This window comes from Thunnus maccoyii, chromosome 15, assembly GCF_910596095.1.
Source record: "Thunnus maccoyii chromosome 15, fThuMac1.1, whole genome shotgun sequence".
Classification (NCBI taxonomy): Eukaryota; Metazoa; Chordata; class Actinopteri; order Scombriformes; family Scombridae; genus Thunnus; species Thunnus maccoyii.
Window position 1 is genome coordinate 6,649,910 of NC_056547.1, and position 23,002 is coordinate 6,672,911.

At 35.8% G+C, this 23,002-nt stretch overlaps 1 protein-coding gene and 1 long non-coding RNA gene across 5 annotated transcripts in view; both read left to right on the plus strand.

The window, feature by feature from the left end:
* The window catches only part of LOC121913600 (major histocompatibility complex class I-related gene protein-like), a 36,707-nt gene extending 13,969 nt beyond the window's left edge, over positions 1 to 22,738 (plus strand). Inside the window, exons 1-8 of one of the 4 annotated variants that reach the window (XM_042436304.1) lie at positions 15,665 to 15,739; positions 18,094 to 18,360; positions 19,145 to 19,423; positions 19,521 to 19,823; positions 20,840 to 20,950; positions 21,161 to 21,178; positions 21,259 to 21,319; positions 21,940 to 22,738. In XM_042436304.1, the coding sequence (XP_042292238.1) occupies positions 15,691 to 15,739; positions 18,094 to 18,360; positions 19,145 to 19,423; positions 19,521 to 19,823; positions 20,840 to 20,950; positions 21,161 to 21,178; positions 21,259 to 21,314 (1,083 nt within the window). In that variant the 5' untranslated portion in view covers positions 15,665 to 15,690 and the 3' untranslated portion in view covers positions 21,315 to 21,319; positions 21,940 to 22,738. Of the gene's footprint in view, positions 1 to 15,664; positions 15,740 to 18,093; positions 18,361 to 19,144; positions 19,424 to 19,520; positions 19,824 to 20,839; positions 20,951 to 21,160; positions 21,179 to 21,258; positions 21,320 to 21,939 lie in introns of those variants that run through there. The other 3 variants (XM_042436303.1, XM_042436305.1, XM_042436306.1) reach the window with 3 other exon arrangements.
* LOC121913645 lies at positions 6,900 to 13,111 on the plus strand. The gene is made up of 4 exons (XR_006100332.1): positions 6,900 to 6,951; positions 8,137 to 8,241; positions 12,736 to 12,846; positions 13,096 to 13,111. It is a non-coding gene; the product is annotated as an uncharacterized LOC121913645 (long non-coding RNA).
* Positions 22,739 to 23,002: the final 264 nt, after the last annotated feature.

The following is a 23,002-nucleotide window of genomic DNA, read 5'->3' on the forward strand; positions in this document are numbered from 1 at the left end:
TATTAAAACACATCAGTGAGTCTCATCGCTGCACTGGGTGACATGTTCCTTCATTATAAAGTGTTTGGGTACTATAGTTTGTTTAGAAACAGCTCCAATGACTGATAACAGCAATCATGTTTTCAATCTAAGGAGAACAGTTCCTTGTAATGTGCCACTGAGCGTGTGCAAGTGTGTACATTATATAGAGAAGTGAGATAAAGAGAGAATAAAACATTCCATGTTGGTTCATATTCACTGCACTATAAAAACAGAAGAGGCATGAAAATTGTCCATGAAACAACAGTGAATATGAATCTACCTGTTCTCTGCTGAGAGCTTTTCCAAAAGTTCAGATACTTCTTGAGTCTTCTCCATTATAACCGTACTGTTGATAACCATTAATCTCTCCAGTCTCATCATCCCATTCACATCCAGCCATCTGCTGGACAACATGGACACCTTAGAGAGAGACAGTAAATCATAGTGAACGCCCAGCAAGTCAACTATTAGTTGTTGAAACAAATATTGATTTACAACAATTAAACACATTTGCATGTCTGTTACAAGTTATTATATGTCAATATCCCCTCCAGTCAAAAATGTGTTGTCCTTTTTGTTCCTTCAGTTGGATGTTTGAGCTTCACTGTGCAGAATGATGTCTGTGCAGACATTAAATCTGAGTTTAAGCTGTGTACTTACGAGCATGATTTCTGACATCACAACTACTTTGAAACCAAACATGGTTCAATATGCAACTTACACAAGTGGATATGTCTTATGTCCAGCAGGTAATCAATGACAAATATTTGCATATTCACAAAGTCTTGGGGAGAAGAAGTAGATGTGTTTTCAGGAATGTTTGAACCTGAATTAACTGATTTTTTGGCCACTTGTTTTCAGCAGAAGCAAGTAATGAACATGCAATGAATTTGGAGTCGTGTTTCTGTCCACCTGGTGAATGTAAGTCCAATATTCACTCTCTTTTAGCTCTGTTTTTGCTCTCTACCAACTCCTGAGGGAAATATCAGCCTCTTTAGTTGGTAAATGCTCCACTATGTTCACCAGCTAGTCTACAGCTGTCTGTTAGTCGTTTGGTGCTGAACAGGTAGTGTACAGTGGCTTTTTAGAGCTTTGTCTCTGAAAACAGCTACCTGCTGTGGCCGAAAACAACACTATGAAAGCACTGAGAGTGAACCAAAACAGTAAAGTTGCAGCTGGACAGCTAAACAATGAGCTGAAACTCTCCATAAACCCAAGGGGAGTTTCAGAGTCGCTGATAATTCTCTGTAGCTTCATTCTAGAGGTGAAAATATGGTGAACGTGTGTAATCGTACTAAGTAATACACAAAACATTAAGGGTTGCACAATACCAATCAATCTCCTTTAAAGGAGAAAGTTCTGGTTACAATCTCTGGGAAAACAAAATTTTTACCGGATCAGCTAGACCTATGCCAGTCACTGACTCATCCAAAAAGCATTAGGCCACCAGCCAAACACGACACACCTGGAAATATTAGGAGAGGGGGTGCAAAGTACACCACACACACACAGCAGAAATTAAGAAATGTCCAAATGGTGTAGAGACATCTACACCCATTGGTCAAAGTCCAAGTGATAATTTTTCTCACGAAAGTGCCAAAAACAAAGGCAGAATGTCACGTCCACTTTTGGTATAAATAGGTGTGGGTGTGAAGTTGAGGTAGAGCTGCATTGGTGATTTTCTGAATTCTGTATGTTTGTGTGTAATGAAATAAACTCCCAAATTTGACTGCTGAAGCTTTATTACACTTTATTCATGCTTGCTTCATTTATTTATTTTTTTACTTTCATGCTTCCACATCAATCATCTGACTGATTTTCCACTTTACCCACTCAGAATTTGTCAGACTTCCAATCGTCTTGTTGCTATCTACCTTTAAAACTTTTCCTCTGTCTGCTACTGCTACTGCTACATTGCAGAAAGATGTCCCACACATTTTTGAGTGTTTTTACTTTATAACAATGATTCTAAAATGAAATAAAAAATATTAGGCTACCAAACACAGAAGTTTTAATATGCTGAGTGTTGTTTGTGATTCCAGCAAAATACACAGAAATATACACCTTTTACACTCTTTTAAACCATTTTTAAACCTACCAATTATGCAGTGTAACCAGAACATTGCCATCAAATGTATCTTTTTAATGATTTGAACACCAGAAAGGATTTTTTAAAGCCCCAATTTACTGGAGTGGTGGAAATTGTAGTTTCACCTCAGCAAATAAAATTACCACATAACAAAATACAATATACTGAAAATATTCTGTTGAGTTTTAAAATATTGATTATTTCAAAAGATTTGAACTTCATTTATCTATTATGCTTTTAAAGTACCATCATTTCTTTTAATCATATGTCTTCATTATTTTATAGAAGTGTCACAGTTTTATCACAAAGTAAATGCTTAATCATCCCTTGATGTAACAGTTTCTGAAAGTGAAAAAGCTACTTTTTAGTAGGATATCAACTTTTAGCTAAGATTTATTTAAAGCTTAACATTGAAAAGTGAGTCAGGAAACAACTGGGTCTCTCTTTTTTATAATTTAAGGTGTTGTTATAACTGAAGATAGGAATAGTTCATCACAGCATTTAATGTTTTGCCAACCCATTTGAAGTAATTCACAACATGCAAAGTGTGTCTGTCAGTCAGGTTTCTGTTTCATTTTCCTGCATTCAGCCCTGAAAAAGTATGTGATGTCATGTTTCTGATGCAGGTAATAAATATCTGTAGACTGTAGACAGCAGGTGAGAGCAATGCTACTGTTTGTTAGTGATAGTCTGGTATTAAAAACGGTGATGAAACACACTAGAATAATAATATAATAACTTTTTTATTTCCAAACACAGTGCAACAGTATTTCATTTGACCAACTGAGCACATCTGCCTGGTCAAGTTTAACAAAGGTGAACTCTGACATGTGAATCTGCCAGGCAAGGCCTCTATTATTGAAAAGCAAAAGCAGAAAAAAAAACAGCACAAAAGGAGTGAAACAGCAGTGTATCAGATTTTGACAATCATTTATGTAATCAACAATGTTTGCATGTTGAGAAACCAAACAGAGACATTGTGCCAATAAGAAAACAATAAAATAACAGACAGTATTGAGAAAATTTGGAAAGATAAGATGATCAAAATTATTCAACCCATTTCAAAATATGGATTACAAGCTTACATTACAAACGTATAAAAGTACAAATATCTCCCTATATAAAGCATATAAAGTGTGTGTGTGTACATATATACGTATATATATACGTGTATATATATATATATATACGTATTGTTTATTATAAATGTCTAATTTTAAATTGTATATTTTGTATGTCCTTTCATGTTGAGAGTTGTGTTTATAAGTTTCAGTTGTTAAAAGCACAATAAAAACTGTTGAAAAAAGAATTGGCAGTGAATAGACATTAAAATCTGAGGTATGTTAAGCTCTGCAGTAAATGTACAGTTTATGAAAATTATGCATTTATATTTTAATATAGAAATATGAATGCTAAAATATAAGTTACACAACTGTTTAAAAAAGATTATTACGTTATCTGAAGATACAACACGGCAAAAGAGAAGCAACAACAGAATCCCCTTCATCTTGCTTTGAGACAGATGTTAGAATAAACTCTGTGGTGGAGGAAAGACTGTCAACAGTGTGTACCGTCAAATGTAATGACCAATAGAAATTATAAATAGCTGTGCATCATGTGTTACCAGGAGTAAATTCAGTGTGTTTTGCCAGAAGTTTAATAGCATGTAGTAATATGAGTAGCTATTTAAAGTCCAGAATAAAATTGATTATTAAATGTTAATTAAAGTAACACATGGTGGAAACATAAATAGTGACACAATTAAGAAAGTGTAACAGCAGCTCAAAGAAAATGCTCTTTAAAGGACGGAGTGCATCAGAAGGCAAAGCAAGACAAGCAAGTGTATCTATAATATACAGTATAGCACAATTTATACAATAAGGAAGTTTCAAAGTGCTTTACTACGAAGGAATTATTTACAAAAAACCTGTGAATGATTCATTACACGTGAACGAGGGCTTAAGAATTCAAACTCAAAGTGAATTTAAAAATTTTTTAATGTTCCATTTTTCCTGCCTGCTTCCAGTAAAGCTCTTTGTCTGTGCTTGTCTGCTGCCAAAGTCCAAAACACATCGGACATGATGCAATTCCTCACCTAAAGAGCTAATAATGTGTCCAGCTGCACCTTGCCAGAAAATTCATATTTTTAATATTATCTTTCAAAATCACATAACAATTGAAGTTTATTATGTGCAAATATGTAGCAAAGTTGATTAAAATATGTTTGCTGCTGAGCCCCAAAAGACAGAGTAGTCATATTGGTTGTCTTAGCTCAACCCAAGTGTGTTTCTAAGCTGTAGCTCGGTTGCTGCAAATATACTGTAGTTTGTTGCCAAGCTATACTAAAACAACATAATAGCTGATTTGTCGTTTTCAGATACTTCTTTGTGATTAACCCTGAGAGGGGAACAGAGGCCAGCTGGGGAGAGTAATTCCTAAGAGGCAAACTCACAGTGAATCCTCGTCAGCACTTTTCTGAAGAACTTGATATCACTTCATAAAGGGAAGTTGGTTTTCCTACTTCTGCAAAATATTTATTTCTGCCATTCAGTTGTTTCACTTCTCTTTCTCTCACTCTGTGCTCAGTTTTCATTCTTTTTTCTTTCTCACTCAGTGAGCCTGGAAGCCTGGATGTTGACCCACTGCCAATTATAACACAGGACATTTTAATGCATTACAAACTGTGTTATCTTGCAATCTGTTTATTTGTGCTTTTATATTTGTTAAACAGTAGTTTGCAAAGCAGTGACTGTTTAGGACTGTTTAGGGTAGACTGTTTAGGGTGTTTAGGGTGAGGCCTTTCAACTGAACTTAGTGCCCAGGTTAAATATCCAAATGGATCTAAATTGGGTTTTTTGTGTATCTGTGTCACATCATAATCACTATCTTGACCATGTCTACTGTATTGCATGTTTCAGCTTTCACAGTGTAAAAGGAGAAACTCACTGAGGTAGAAAACCCCAGTGCTTGATAATCTCCAGACCCACAGATTGTACAGGTAATATTGAATATAATAATTCTTTGGCAAACTGCAGCTGGACACATTATTAGCTCTTCAGGTGAGGAATTGCATCATGTCTGACGTGCCAAATTCTGTGTGTTACATGACACGGTGTGTTTTGGACTTTAGCAGCAGACAGTAACAGACAAACCTTTAGCGGGCAGGAACAGGTAAAACTTTAGTTTGAATTCTCAAGCCATTGTTCACATGTAAGGAGTCATTCACAGATTTTTGGATATAATTCTTTCTCAATAAAGCACTTTGAAACTGCCTAATTGTATGAATTGTGCCATATACATGCTTGCCTTACCTAGGCAAGTAAGTTGTTTGTTACCGTGGAAAGGTGAGAGACTGAAATGAAAACAAAAATAAAAAGTACAATGGCAAATGGACTGCATTTAAATAGCACTTTTTTAGTCTTCTGACTACTCAAAGTGCTTTACAACACATGCCACATTCACCCATTCACATACACATCATACATTGATGGCAGAGGCTGCCATGCAAGGTGCCAACCTGCTCATCAGGAGGAGTATCTAATCATTCACACACACTCCGATGACACAGCCTTTGGGAGCAATTTGGGGTTCAGCATCTTGCCCAAGCGCACTTCAACATGCTGACTGGAGGAGCCGATTGAAATGCTGATCTTCCTCCTCTACCTCTGAGCCAGTGAACACAAGCTTTAGGTTCTCTTGTGGGGTTACAACATGTAAAAAATGAATCCACAAAACAATACTAATGCAGTAGGATGAGGCCCTGCAACAGAAATTATTGTCCAGGTTGAATATCTAAATGGATCTAGAGTGGTTGTTTGTGCATCTATGTCACATCATGATCATTTGACCATGTATCTACTGTATGCATGTGTTATAACCTGGCTCAAGTGGCCATAACAAAAACCATGTCAAAGTTAAACAAAAGGTATTTATTTAAACAAAATAAACCAAATTCAAGGAAATAAGTGGGATAAGTGTTGTATGTGATGCATGGGTGGTGAGGGTGTATGTGTGTGTTGAAAGGTGCATGAAAGCAAAATAAATAACTAAAGCGGCATAACTAAACCAAACCAGAACAGGTGCCTGAAGGGAGAAGTGAAAAGCTGCAAACAGCAGCAGCAACAAACAGTCAGAGGAGAGACAAGCTGCTATCTGTGGCCAGGCTTTATACCGGCACCAGGTGTCTCCATTTGTCTCCACCTGTGTAGTGCAGAGCAGACAGACAGATGAATATACAGCAAACCAAAGATGACAGACGTCATCACACATGTATTAGCTGTGTAGCTTCCATGGTGTCAAATTTTTAGTCTTAAGCCCTTGTTCACATGTAAGGAGTCATTCACAGGTTTTTGTATTTAACTCCTTTTCAATAAAGCATTTTGAAACTGACTCATTGTATGAATTGTGCCATTTACACTCTTGTTTTACCTTGCTTTGCATACTGGTCTTTTAAATCGCATTTTTTTGAGCTGAGTTGTTACAGTTTTTTATTTTGGCACTTTAACTTCAAATAAGTTTAGGATCAATTTCATTTTCAACTTTAAACAGCTGCTCATTTTACTACATGCTATCAAACTGGTAAACACACACACACACACACACACACACACACAAACACAAATCCTGTATTTTGCTGTTGAATCTGATTAGCCAGTCAAATATTGAATTTACTCCGCATGGTTACACATGATGCACAATTATTTCTAATTTCTATTGGTCATTCCATATGCCTGTACGTATTAGTGACAGTCTTTCCTCTTTCCTCGTTTTTTAATGTCGCTGTCAAAGCAAGATGAAGGGGATCATGTTGTTGCCTCTCTTTTGCCATGTTGTATCTCCAGGTAATGGAATCATCTTATTTAAACAGTTGTGTAACTTTTGTTTCAGCATTCATATTCATGTTTGGTAACACTTTATAATACAGCCTGCGTTTAACTTTGTATAACTTCCCGTCATTTAATTTCCCAGAACTTCTGGTGTAACTTCCTCATATGAATCCGTGCATATAAAAATATAAAATCGGTTGCTACTGGTAGTTAAATATAGACAAGACGTCAAAACAAGACAGTGAGGAACAAGGGAGTAACGATTGGGGATTTGGACTGTGTTTTGGACAGCACAGAGGAATAAGATATGTCAGGCTTTGGATACAGACAATACTTGTTAGTAGGATTAGTTAATTTTTGGTTTGGCTCTTCACATATTTGTTGACAATAAGAAAAATATAGAAAATTGCCAGCCTTATCCTTTAGACATCGGGACAATGATTATTTGTAATAATTTATAATAATTATTATGATAACAAATATAATAATTTTTTGAAAGACTAAGTATTGTATTTCACTAAATATATGGTTCGACTCTTTGTGAGCATGTGTGAAGCAGCCAAGAGTAAATAGTGTAAGGCTCCAAACCACAGTCATGTAACCAAAATATGAGAGAAAAAAGGTAAAAGGGATTATTTATTATCAGAGGGGATTAGATTCAATTGGGGGAAAACAGTAACAAATAATATTGATTATTTGTCTTTTCTTTCTTTTTCAGCCAACTACCCGTTATGTCACGAGCAGAACATTTATTCTGTTTTATCTGATCTAACAAAAGTTGATTAAAAAAAGCTTAATTTTATCCTCAGGACACTGCCAGGAGCAACTTAGAAACACAACAGTTAGCTGATCTGAATCTAGTACGTTTTCTTATATTTGGCAGAAACACTAGAAGCAATGACTTGATTGAAATGTCCAGTTTACCTCAGACAGATGGATAAAATGACAACTATCAAAGCGCATTTACAATTTGAAAAGTTTTTTCTTTGAAATGCTGGTGTTTAGCTTGGCAGCCTGGTCCTACTGCTAAATAATAATTGATCATTTATTTTGGCAGTGTCCAAACATAGTTTATAGTTCCAGGCATCAGAATTACTGCCCATACACATCTCAACAGAGTATACGTACCTACAATACATAAAAGACAGTAGCAGTTCAGTATAGGATAAGTGGACTAACAGTGTGTTTCTGACCTCACAGCTCCTGACAACAGCTCTGAAGTCTCCATGAAACTGAATCCTGAAGCCTGAATGAAATAAACACACCATCCTGCATACAGTGATTTGCTACACAGACGACAAAACAGTAAATGCTTTGTGACTATTTACACCTCTAGTTAAACAAGAACCTTCTGTTTTTGTTTCTTAATTCTCTTGTAAAATTACTGTCATATTATAGCTGAATAGAAAACTCTGTAGCTGAAGATGAGTGAAGTTACTGAGAGAAGAAAAATGCTGAATGAGGCATAAATGCTTTCAGAAACATTTCCATCAGAAGGACAAATAACCTGTTTACTCAAATGAAATATTTGAAATATATTTTATAAAATGATGTAGGTACAAAAACAAAATATATTATTTTTTTAAAAGCATTGTAGATTCATGAAGTCTTACAAAATTTAACTGAATTGTGAATATTTTAATCTTTTTGTATTTTAAGTGTACATACAAATAGTTTGTCTTTTATTTGTCAGGATTTTATGATAAATTCCTCCCCGAACCCATTAAAAAGAAGGTGGATATAATTTAATTTGTGATGCTCACAGTGTTGGCATTTTTGAAAAACTCAGTAGTTAATATTTAATATTGTTTAAACATGATTATAAAATGTAAGAAATGTATTTTGTATCAGTTGGGTATGTGGATAATTTTGTGTGTATGTGATTCAGAACTCAGAACACCCATATAATGTATTTGTAAATACATTTATCTTACATAAATATGGGTAATAACTGCATGAATTTAAAGATGAGGTAATTCTTTTCCATTGGGTTTCTATACACAAGTAGATGTTGAATAGAAATACTCGAAATCACTTCCTGTGTTGACTGTCACATTCATTCGTCATCATTACATTCCTCTTTTAACAAAGTTTTTTTTTCCTCATTATTTCAAACATATGTTTGTCAACTGTTGTTAGAGTAAGATGAATATTCTCACAGAATACATGAACGTGGCTCCAACTTAAAGATGTTGAACTATAAAGAAAAGGAAAAAAGTCTGTTGTGCAGATGAAATAATAATAATTACTCATGGTCAGTAGTCTACAGCAGTCCCAGCCTTTTTGGCTTGTGACTCTTTCAAAATTTCAAAAAGAAATGTATTAGTTGTCAGCACAGTGATTTCCCTTCTAGATGGTTTCATTCAAATTCATTTAAATGAGGCACAAAGAGGTACAACAACTCATAAAAAACAAACATTATAGAAAGGATCAAAAAATAAATACAAAATTGTGCATCAGAACTTTGTTTTTTCATCTTTCCTCTTCCATTAATTATCTCCCAACCCCTCAGATTTATCTTGTGACCCTTTGGAGGCACCTGACCCCTAGGTTGAGAACCACTGGGCTAGAGGGTAGAGCCCTGAAAGTACATTATTAATGGTAAGCACTATTATGTAACAATATTCCACATTATCTAACATTAATTGAATGTAGAAGATTTTAAACTTCATTCATTAAAACTCTGGAGGAAGGATGACATCTGGACACACTTTCAAATTTCTCATTTTAATTACTCTGTAATGTAAACTTATGCTATTTCTGCTCATTTTGGCATGTCAGCAATCCAGAGAGATCTGTACATGACCTATCACACAGAAATCTAATTTATGAGGAAGGAAGTGAGAATAAATAAAAAATAGAAACACGTTTAGCAGGTTGCTTGTTGCCAAGGAAAGATGGGTGACTGAGATGACACAAATAAAAAGATAAAGTACAATGAAAAAAATCTTTTGTTTGTTTTTGTGGGGTTACATCATAGCAAATGTAACAACATAAATACACAAAACAATACTAATGCAGTAGGGTGAGGCCTTTCAACAGAAACTAGTCTGGTTGCTTGTGCATCTGTATCACATCATGATCAATTGACCATGTCTACTTTATTGCGTGTATTAGCTGTGTAGCTTTCACAGCATAAAAGGAGAAACTCACTGAGGCAGAAAAACCCAGACCTGATAATCTCCAGCCCCACAGATTATGAAGATAATATAAAATATAACAATTATCTGACAATCTGCAGGTGGACACATTATTAGCTCTTCAGGGGAGGAATTGCATCATGTCTGAAGTGTCAGATTCGGTGTGTTTTGAACTTTAGCAGCAGACAAGCACAGACAAAGAACTTTAGCAGGCAGGAACAGGTATAACTTTTAGTTTGAATTCTTAAGCCCTTTTTCACATGTAAGGAGTCTTTTTTTTTTGTTTGCTTTTTTTATCAGTAAAGCACTTTGACATCTACTCACAAGTTTTACAACTAAAATTGAACTAGACCTAATATTAAGGAGAAATTGACACTTACACATGCATATCTTTATTCCTAATATGTGCACACGTCCACTACAAAGCAATGTGATTTGATTGGCAGGATTTCAGATGTGCATGTTGCTGGTTTTGCTGTCCAATCAGAAACACTTTTGGTCAGGGAAATAATGTCACCGTCTGACCGATGTTTCTTTGACAGGTCCTCCATCTTGTGGTCCTGGTCTTGAGGAGAGATGCTTAAAGTTATGTAATAAGTGGGACTCTTCAAGACCAGATAGAGACCGTCTGACAATTAAATTTCAGAAAATAGTGAAAAATGTCAATCATTATTCTTTGATGCCCAAGTTAACATATTCAGATTACTTGTTTTGTCTGATCAACAGTCAAAAACCCAAAGATGTTGAGTCCAATTATTTATCTGTCAATCGACTTATCAATTAATCATCTGATAATTTCAGCTTTAGAGCGCTACTATGTATAGGGGGGGTCAATAAGGGCCCAACAACAGGAGGAAGGATGACATCTGGACAGAGAGTTTAGCAGGTTGTTTGTTACTGTTGGAAGGTGAGAGACTGAAATGAAGACAAAAATAAAACAAAAACTTTGGGTTTTCTTGTAGGGTTACAACATGTAGGATGAGGCCCTTTAACAGAAATCACTGGTTGTTTGTGCATCTGTGTGAAAAATAATAATAATGCTCAATCTGCAGCTGGACCATATTAGCTCCTCAGGTGAGGAATTGCATCATGTCTGAAGTGTCAGATTCGGTGTGTTTTGGACTTTAGCAGCAGACAAGCACAGACAAAGAGCTTTACTGAAAGCAGGCAGCAAAAGGTAACAGAGACTCAAATTAAAAAGTTCACACAGACGGAGAAAATATTTTAATTCCCTTTTAATTTGAATTCTAATAAATTTTTTGTATAAAATTCCTTCTCAATAAAGCACTTTGAAACTGCCTCATAGTATGAATTGTGCCATATACACTCTTGCCTTACCTTGCTTTGCCTACTGGTCTTTTAAGTATTTTCTTTGAGCATGTTTACTGATTTTAGATCAATTTTATTTCTGACTTTCAGCAGCTGTTCATTTTACTACATGCTATTAAACTTCTGATGAGAAAAAAACACTCACTCTCTCTCTCTCTCACACACACACACAAACACAGACACACACACGTTTCCTGCATTTTCCTGTTGAATCTGATCAGCCAGTCAGAAAAATATAGTTTTTTACTTGTTACCTTATGCACATGACCTACTTAAATTACTTAAGTGGATGCTATAAAATGCATTTCAGTGGTCCAGACAAAGGCCTCTGTTTTGGTGTTAGGGCACCGTTAGGAGCGTATCTGCACCAGCAAACTGACATTTACTTGAAGTTATATCCTCACCTGCACCAGTCTGGTGTCTGGGTGAGTTGCCATGTGCCTCACAGGAGGAAGGGTGCAGTTGAGGGTGTGCTGTTGCCAATCCAGCGGCACACTGCAATCTAGGTGCCAAGAATGAGAGAGTTTTGCGCAGTCCACTGTCCACCTGCTCAGGAAAAGGTTGACAGCACAGCGAACCTATGTTCTTTAATGTTACTGTAATTTTCTTTGGTGAGGGCTCACCCAAATACATCTCACTAAAATTACACAAACACCTTTATTCCTGCTTTGTATTTAAAACACAAATCTAAACAATTTAAATTTTAAAAAGAATTTCAGAAAAAAAGAATTACAACATGCAAAACCACATTTGTAATTTTATTTGTATTTTATTTATTGCACTGTCATGGAATTACTTAAAAGACAATCTATGTATGTGACAAAAGTATTTTAAGCAAAAAGATGATGAGGGTGAAAAAGGTGAAGAACAAACACAGAATGGGCACACAGAGGTCAGAAGCTTTAATAAAATTCTTCCACAGCACTAAGGTGGTGTGCAACTAAAGATGGTAATTGTATGGATGATGGTGATATGGTGATACTACATTATATGCACAATAAAACATGGTGACCGTCGGATCAACATTTCCAGTGAATTTCGCTTAAAAAGAGACATCATCTGCTTTTGACAGTATAATTGAGCTGCTGTACTCATATTTACAACTCTGCACATCCTGGACAATAATAAGTTTCCTCAGTAGAAAACTCTCACAGGATTCCCAAACTGTCTGTGTGTCACGACGGGGAAAGTCCTGTGTTTTAAGGGGATGAAAATAAGAAACGTGATCTTCAATAATGACGTATGATTATCATACATTATTATAGGTGAAAATACCAAAAGTACATTGGCATGCCCTTGCTGCACTGTGAATGTTTTGTTCTGGTTCCAGTTTCTCCCTCAGAGTTCCCTGCTGGTCCTGTTATTGGAGGTGTTGTAGGACTGCTGCTGCTCCTGGCAGTCTGCATCACTGGAGTCTTCATCTGGAGAAGGAAAAATAATGGTGAGAGACAAACATACTTTTACTCATCATCAAGTCATTTTAACAACAAATAACAGTGTAACCTGGCTGATGTTCAGTAACGTGACCTCCAGCTAAAGAGTTACTCTCTTACCTTTCAAAATAAAAGAAGAAATCAGTGGAATTAATACAGTGTTTCTATAAAATATTTATTAGTGTTTTATTTGTTTGCTTTCATAAATTCTGACATTTTACATTTTGCAATATTGTAATCTCTCATCTGTATTTCAGGATTCAGGCCTGCAAACTGAGAGTATTGTGTCATTTTATTGCTCTCTCTCTCTCTCTCTCTCTCTCTCTCTCTCTCTCTCTGTACAAATAAATGCAGTTAATCGTTTGAATTGAATTACTGACACCTTGTTTTTTTTTTATAGCTTCAGACTCATCATCCTTTGAAATTTCTGAGGTCAGAGATGCAGCTCTCAACTGATCACAGTGAGTATTTCATCATGTCATCAACACTGTGCAGATACTGTATGAAGAATCTCTCTGTTGCTCCTCCTGAAACTAGCTACAGTATACTGAAATAATACTCTCATAAATATACTGAAAGTCTGTCTTTGTTAAAAACTGTTTGGCTGATTTGACAGAATTTCTAAGTCAAGTGATCCAGTATAGTTACAGTAAACAGTTGACACTGAGGTTTTAATGTAATACTGAGTGAATTTTTTTATTTTGGACTAAATTCAAACATATATTTACTGTATAATATGACCACTAATAATTCCAGGTCCTTTTCTATTTGTTACTCTGTCTTTGCAGCTTTCCAGTAAAGATTTAGACGAGAATAGTGAACTCAAATAAAGATGCTGTGGCTTCAATATTTTATTCTATTTTGCAACATAAATGTTCATTAACAAAACTTGTTTTAATGAATATTGAGATGTGACATCACAGGACCCGTCAGAAAGTCACAGGATACATCAAACTAAAGTGTGAATTCATAGATCAGATTTATGAGTTTCAGGTCATCAGTGGATGCAGTGAAGAATGATATCTGTGAAGATTATCTGAGAGCTGATAGAAGCATTAATGTTGATGTGAATCCTCCACTGCAGGAGTAACAACATCTGGAGAGAACTGATGCTGCTGTCCAGCTGTTTCCTCAAACCTTTGGTGGAGATGAATCACTGCAGCAGCTACCAGACACCAAAGAGCCACAACGTTACTCCAGTGGGGCATCTTTTGTCTTCAGATATCAAATTCATATCAGTTAGTCATGTGATGTACTGTCTTTGATGATGATGGGAGACATGCAGCACTTTAACCTCTGCTTCTAAAGCTGGAGTCAAACCTAAAACTTTAAATGTTCAACTACTCATGCTTTCACTAACAATTAGTTTGACAGTTTGCATTTTAGAAACACTAATGAAGATTCTGCACTAGGCCACGATTGAAAAAACACAGCTTTTGTTTCTCTCTTTGTTTCATTGTGATTACAGTTTGAACACTGCATCTCAACTTCTCTCACTTTAACCAAAGTATAAATATCTGTGAGTTATGTTTTAGTCTTCCAACACACATTGCTCCTCCAGTCCAAGTAACAGCTGTAACTCTTTTTAAACATAAATTTGTAAATGTTTCCACAATTTTACACAACATAAATACATTTTTGAATATTTAGATACTCCTCCTTTCATTGAAACTCACATATTAAAGCAATAACACTTCTTAGAGCTTATATTTGTATCTTATACATTTGTCATCTTCACATGTCCTGTATTTGTCATGCAGATAATAAATGTTAACGTCATTGTAACATTATTATTGATGCTCAGATTATTGATGTTAGAGGATTAATGAGGGTTTTATCTGTGGTACTGACTGATGCACTTTATTTCATATCGCAAAAATGGAAACATCGATTTGTCTACGTGACAGTATACGTCTTCTCTAAGGTCATGTGATCTGTTTTTGGCTAAATGTGTTCACTTCAGTTAAAGTTTGTCTTTACATCATCTACAAGATAATAATGATTAATTATGAATTGTTAATCCATCATCTATTTATTGGTGAATGTAAAACATGATATTTTGGTGAACTTCATTTTGTCTAGAGCAGCTGCAACATTTTTTAGTGTGATTTTTGTTCTTATTTGTTCTAATAGTGTTTATATTTACCTTCAATTAATAAATAAAATTCTCCCGAAAACCTGCTTAAGAGTCCTGTTACATCATACCTGTGTTTACCTCAAAAGTTCAAAGTTTTGGGAAACACTCTAGTGAAGATTGTCCCTGGTACCTGGAAAGCATGAGCTTACTTTAAAAAAAAAATGTCAGCTGTCAAAATGTGTGAAGATAAAAGAAAAAGTTTACACTACTGCAAACACACACACACACACACACACACACACACATACCGCAAATTTTCATTTGTTAATGAAGGAGTACACTGAACCTTGTGACTCTGAGTGTGTACTTCCCTATTTTACCACTAGAGAGCAACATAACTCTGAAATGTCTCAGCTGTGAGGTCACCACAGAGAAACAGCTGCCTGAGCATTTCCACCATCACCACTTCCTCCCCCACAGTCGGGTTATAAAACACTTTAAACTGCCTCATTGAATAAATTGTGTTATATGACTTTAAACAGCTGCTCATGTCACTACATGCTATTAAAATTCTTGTAAATAACAAAACAAAAAAACACATTTCCTGCATTTTCCTGTTGAATCTGATCAGCCAGTCAGATATTGAATTTACTCCTCCCGGTAACACATGATGCACAGCTATTTATAATTTCTACTGGTCATTTCATTTGACTGTTCACACTGTTCACAGTCTTTCTTCCATCACAGTGTTTTTTAATGTCTGTATTGAAGCAAGATGAAGGATTTCATGTTGTTGCTTCTCTTTTGCCATGTTGCATCTCCAGGTAACTGAATAATCTTTTTTGAATAGTTATGTAACTTCTATTTCAGCAGTTATATTTATATTTTTAAATATAATTGCACCCTATTCATATACTGCACATTTACTGCAGAGATCAACATACCTCAGATTTAAACATTTCTATTCACTGCTAGTTCATTTTTTGTGGTTTTAACAAGTGAAACTTGTGAGAGGTCTTCCCATTCTCTTGAATGAGAAAGTGTGTCCAAACTTCTGACTAGTACTGTATTCTCTACTTTTACTTCTCTCTCATATCTGTTACATAAACTATTGAGATGTCCAATGAAATGCAGCTATTAATGAGATTAATTCAGGTCTGAAACATGATAAATTAATCTATGAATCTAACCAATAATGCCGTTCAGGTGTCACTGAAGCTGAATATATTTGGGGTTTTGCAGAAATAATAGTTTCTGTACAGTACTGATGTTCTGTATGTTGTTAACATCTGGCTGTGTGTCGGATTATTTCCTTTGACTTTATTGAACAGTGTCATTCATTGAAATTAATTTACATATAAAAAATAAAACTGTAACAAATGTTTACTCATGCTGTAAACTCAGATTATAGATTCTGTACTGCAGTATAATATAATCTAGGCCTAATATGATATAATATGTTATAATAATATAATTATTCACAGAACAAGAATTAAGTTGAAACCTCAAAGCACATACCTCAAGTATTACTTTAATAAAGGAGTTTTTACATTTTGTATCTGGATTTGTTTTAAATACACAGTGAATGACATCAATGAATTTAATGTTTCATAAGAAGACCTTTGTGACTGTACCTGTGATTTCAAAGTAATATTCTCATTACATTTACACCTTCTAATGGCCAGTGCTGTACTGTAGATTACAAGAGTGTTGCAAGACAGGAATACAACATTAACTTATAACATAATAATGTGAAAACTATAAGCCAAGGCAGAAATCATGGGCTAGTCCATGTTTCAGTGTATTTTAAAACTACAGATATTCCAAATCTATCTAAAAAAATGTATTAACACTTTAATAACTGCATGTGTGGAGTCTATGTGACACAAGAGGAGATACTTGAGTATGACCTTCTGCTTCAGACGATGTTGGTCTTTCATTAAGTGTAATGATTCTCACTTAGACTATTAACTGCAGCTTAATGTACCAGCATCATGTAGTAAAGCACAATTTCACAAATATTTATCATATTGCAGTATCTCTTTTAAATATAACTGTACATTTACTGCAGAGCTTAACATACCTCAGATTTTGACATGTCTGTTCACTGCTGATTAATTATTGATTAAAGTCAATAAATTATATTGATTGGTATGGAGGCACATTGCATTAAGAGCAGAAAAAACTGGAGAGATATTTTCTTCAAATAATTTGTTCTCATAGTAATGTAGCATCTCCTATAGTAGGATTAAATGTATAACTAATAGCTATATTATGTTGAAGATATTTACCTCATCATTGAGAGGAAGTATCTGGTTAATATGAATTCATCAGAAAACTATTTTGTAATTATGAGTTCTTTATCTTGTAATCATCACTGACCTAGGCCTGATTTAGTTGGCTTTTGTTCCCTCTTGGTTTGAGGTTTTTGATACTGATGTTATTAAACATTATTCACCAAAGTCACATTTCTGAAATTATTTTATCAGTTTTGTACAGTGTTGTTTTGTTTTTTTCCACCAGACTGACTAAACACAGATCAGATTTTTTTTTAATGTAATTAATCAAATTAAATAATATAATAAAATAACAAAATTTCTACAGATTAAGATATTTTTCATTATTCAAGCAAAATAAGGCAAATTAGAGAAAACACTGATAAATAGTTGTAATTCATATGCTTTGCTCACCATATGTTGTTCCACTTTCAGGAATCTCATAGCAGTGTACAGATATTTATATGAAGATTTAACATTTTGATTAGATTTACACTTGAATGTATATGTAGTCATTACTAACCTTATATAAAATGACGATCAGTAAGGTTAATAAAGCTGTCTTAGTCATTATGGCAAATGTGCCAACAAAAATTGCCTATTAACATATCCAGCATTCATTTATGTTTTGAGTTGTGTTTTTGGCTGCCTGGCCAATGGAAGGTCAATATTCACTCTCCTTTTAGCTTTTGTTTAGTCTCAATCATTCCAAGTACAATATCTGGCTCTTAGGTTGGTAGATGTTCTACTTTCATCACCAGCTCATCACTAACTTTGTGTGTCTGAGGTTTCATGCTGGACAAAATATTTAATGTAATTAAATGTTATTATCACAAGTATAGATAAATGCATGATTACAAAAAAATGAACTTAAAAACCCTTAAAACTTCTTTCTCTTACAGTGAAACACTCGCTGAAGTTTTTCACCACAATGTCCTCTGGAGTCAAAAACTTCCCAGATTATGTGGCTGTTGGATTGGTTGATGAAGTTCAATGGGTTTACTGTGACAGCATCAGTAAGACAGCAGAAGGCAAACAGGACTGGTCACAAAAAATGTTTGAAGATGATCCACAACACATGGAGTGGTGCACTCAGAGGTGTTTATCAAACCAATATGAATACAAAGCTCACATTGACATTTTGAAGCAGCAACTGAACCAAACTGAAGGTAAGTAAAAATACTGTAAAAACTGTAAAGTTGTGTTTTGTGTCAAATAGCAAACAGATATAGTTCCATTATAAACACACATGTTTACATGTTCAAACACATACACAGTTTACTAAATGTGCATATATTCTTCACTCATATCTCTCCCTCTATTACCAGCCATGTAATGTGAGGGACTCTTTCAAAATGGGTCGTCAATATTAATATTATATATAGTTTCCCTGGTAGCTATGTGCTGAATTCACTGAAAAACTGAGCAAAAGGCTTCTACATTTGAATCATGGTGTGTGTGTGTGTGTGTGTGTGTATGCGTGCGTGTGTGTCTGCGTGCGTGTGTGTGTATATGTGTGCGTGTGTGTGCGTGTGTGTGCGTGCGGGTGCGTGTGTATGTGTGTGCGTGCGTGTGTGCGTGTGTGTGCGTGCGTGCGTGCGTGCGTGTGTGTGCGTGCATGTGTGCGTGTGTGTGTGTATGTGTGTGCGTGTGTGTGTGTGCGCGTGTGTGTGTGTGCGTGTGTGTGTGTGCGTGTGTGTGTGTGCGTGTGTGTGTTGCCCTTCTTGTCATGTTTGGTTTGATCTAGATGCTTAAAAACTGCAGGTCAAGTACATTTTGGTTGGAAAGTTTGACCCCTTGATGTCAGTTTGTGTATTTCTGTGTGTTGGTCTTGCAATGAAGAGGTGACCCTTCCACATGTTCCTTAACATTTTCTAAACTGCAGCCTCACATAGGCTCCAGCCACCTGTAACCCTCTGTGGGATCTCACTCTGCACTCTGTCTCTCTCTCAGGTGTCCACATCTTCCAGAGGATGGACGGCTGTGAATTGGATGATGAGACTGGAGAGGTTAATGGTTTTATTCAGTTTGGTTATGATGGAGAAGACTTCATAGCATTTGACCTGAAGACACTGACATGGATCGCTCCAAAACCACAAGCTGTCATCATCAAACACAAGTGGGACAGAGAGAGAGTTCACAATGAATGGTGGAACTACTACCTCACCCGGGAGTGCCCTGAGTTTGTGAAGAAATATTTGGACCTTGGGAAGAGCTCTCTGCTGAGAACAGGTAGAATCACATGACCTGATGTAGTTTCATGGACACAATATTTAAATGCATCTGTTTCTAACCTTCCTCCCTGACTCCTCACAACTTGTCTCTCTAGAGCTTCCCTCAGTGTCTCTCCTCCAGAAGACTCCCTCCTCTCCAGTCAGCTGCCACGCTACAGGTTTCTACCCTCACAGAGCCATGATGTTCTGGAGGAAAGATGGAGAGGAGCTTCATGAGGACGTGGAACATAGAGAGATCCTCCCCAACCATGATGGATCCTTCCAGATGAGTGTTGACCTGAACCTTTCATCAGTCACACCTGAAGACTGGAGGAGGTACGAATGTGTGTTTCATCTCTCTGGTGCAAAGAACGACATCGTCACCAAACTGGACAAAAAAGTGATCAGAACCAACTGTGGTAAGACTGGAATACTGACTTTACTATGTTTATTTATTAAACGTAGGTTGAGGCTGAAGGTTAGTTAATTACAGGGTTAACAAACAAAACTGCTGTTCTGCTCATTCAAATAAATATTGTTTCTTACTTGTTACATTATGCACATGACCTACTACAAATTACTTTTGTGAATGCAACAAAAAACAGTTCAAATCTAGTGGTGTGCCAGCAAATGATTAGGAGCACAGGTCTGTCACAAATCTAACCAAATTAAACATAAAACATAATTTCAGAAAAAAGAAACACAACATGCAACATGCTAGACCACATTTTTACTTCACTTGTATTTTATTTATTGCACTGTCATGGGATTACTCACAAGACAATCTACTGTTTGTATGTGAAAATAAGATTTATTTTAAAAAAAAGTAAGAACAAAATAGAACTGTTGCTGATCTGAGGAAACATGTGACCATGCAGGAGAGAGCAAGAGCTTTCAGGGAGGACAGGATGATCAACTCAAAGATGACAGGATGAAAAACATAAAGAACAAAGCTTTAGTATTACAATAACAAAAACACAAAAGGTGTAATACAACAAAGACAGGGAACAGGTACAACATAGACACAGGATGGACACACAGAGGTCTGAAGCACTAAGGTGGTTTTCACCTGCAGATGGTCATTGTATGAATTATTGTGATGCCAAATTAAACCATCACATCAACATGTCCAGTAACATTAATTTCACCTAGAAAGAGACATCATCTGCTTTTGGCAGTATAATTGAGCTGCTGTACTCATATTAACAACTCTGCACATCCTGGACAATAATAAGTTTCCTCAGTAGAAAACTCTCACAGGATTCCCAAACTGTCTGTGTGTCACGACGGGAAAGTCCTGTGTTTTAAGGGGATGAAAATAAGAAACGTGATCGTCAATAATGTTGTATGATTATCATACATTATTATAGGTGAAAATACCAAAAATGCATTGGCATGCCCTTGATGCACTGTGAATGTTTTGTTTTGGTTCCAGTTTCTCCCTCAGAGTTCCCTGCTGGTCCTGTTATTGGAGGTGTTGTAGGACTGCTGCTGCTCCTGGCAGTCTGCATCACTGGAGTCTTCATCTGGAGAAGGAGAGATAATGGTGAGAGACAAACATACTTTTACTCATCATCAAGTCATTTTAACAACAAATAACAGTGTAACCTGGCTGATGTTCAGTAGCTTGAAAAGAAGAAATCAGTGGAATTAATACAGTGTTTCTATAAAACATTTATTAGTGTTTTCTTTGTTTGCTTTCAAAATTCTGACATTTTAAATTTTGAAGTATTGTAATCTCTCATCTGTATTTCAGGATTCAGGCCTGCAAACTGTGAGTATTCTGTCAGTTTCTCTCTCTCTCTCTCTATGCAGTTTATAGTTTAAATTAAACACTTTGTTTTTCTTTTATAGCTTCAGACTCATCATCCTCTGATCCATCTTCAGTCAAAGATGCAGCTCTTAACTGATCACAGTGAGTATTTCATCATGTCATCAACACTGTGCAGATACTGTATGAAGAATCTCTCTGTTGCTCCTCCTGAAACTAGCTACAGTATACTGATATAATACTCTCATAAATATACTGAAAGTCTGTCCTTGTTAAAAAAACAGTTTGTCTGATTTGGCAGAATTTCTCAGTCAAGTGATCCAGTATAGTTACAGGAAACAAGTGAGGTTTTAATGTAATACTGATTAAAATTTTCATATTTTGGACTAAAATCAAACATATATTTACTGTATAATATGACCACTAATAATTCCAGGTCCTTTTCTATTTGTTACTCTGTCTTTGCAGCTTTCCAGTAAAGATTTAGAGGAGAATAGTGAACTCAAATAAAGATGCTGTGGCTTCAATATTTTATTCTATTTTGCACCATAAATGTTCATTAACAAAACTTGTTTTAATGAATATTGAGATGTGACATCACAGGACCTGTCAGAAAGTCTCAGGATACATCAAACTAAAGTGTGAATTCATAGATCAGATTTATGAGTTTCAGGTCGTCAGTGGATGCAGTGAAGAATGATATCTGTGAAGATTATCTGAGAGCTGATAGAAGCATTGATGTTGATGTGAATCCTCCACTGCAGGAGTAACAACATCTGGAGAGAACTGATGCTGCTGTCCAGCTGTTTCCTCAGACCTTTGGTGGAGATGAATCACTGCAGCAGCTACCAGACACCAAAGAGCCACAACGTTACTCCAGTGGGGCATCTTTTGTCTTCAGATATCAAATTCATGTCAGTTAGTCATGTGATGTATTAGTTGTGGAGTCAAATCCAAATATGGTATTCGGCAAAGCATAAATTTATTTCATAAAAATTTTTTTTACATTATGTGTTTTTGTGAGGAAAAAAACATGTGAAATACCTGGTTTTCCTCATGTGAGCGTGGTGGGTATTTGTGCCCCACCTTTTTGTACTGTCATGACACTGAACGGTGTGTGTGTGTGTGTGTGTGTGTGTGTGTGTGTGTGTGTGTGTGTGTGTGTGTGTGTGTGTGTGTGTGTGTGTGTGTTGCCGCTAATCTGCATATAGTAAACAAAAAACATTAACAATATGTGATATTTTTCAGAAGATAATCCAGTGTCAAACTTGGAAGCATACCTTGAGTCAACCCTCAGGTAAATCTTCCAGCAAAATTGCAAAGGTGTCCGTGTTTGAAAGTATTGTTGTCAGCTTGGTTAAACAAAGACAAAAGGCCAAATCCACAAAGAATGGATTGCGCCTGCTAATAGCACCGTGAATTGCATAGCATTTGCACCCGTAACCTGCCCCGTTTTAAGGTGCAACTCACAAAAGATTTGAAAAGAAACTGCAGAGGGCACTAAAGCCTCAAATTGTGTCTTTAATTAGCAGAAGTGTGCACACACAGAGCTCTCCACAATCACAAACCAACTTTCATGTAATTACTTCTCTAGTATTTTGCATCTCTAACATGATCTATTCAAATGTCAAATGTCAAAATACAGCTATTATTGTGACTCAGGCAGGTCAGAAACATGTTAGATTAATGTCTTACAGTAAAGGTGTTCAGGTGTCAGTGAATGTATCTGAGATTTCACAGATTTGTGAATTAGACTGTTTTTGCAACAAGGCTTACTTGCCTTATTTGCAAATTTTGCACTGAATGTATGAATATTACCTCATTTAC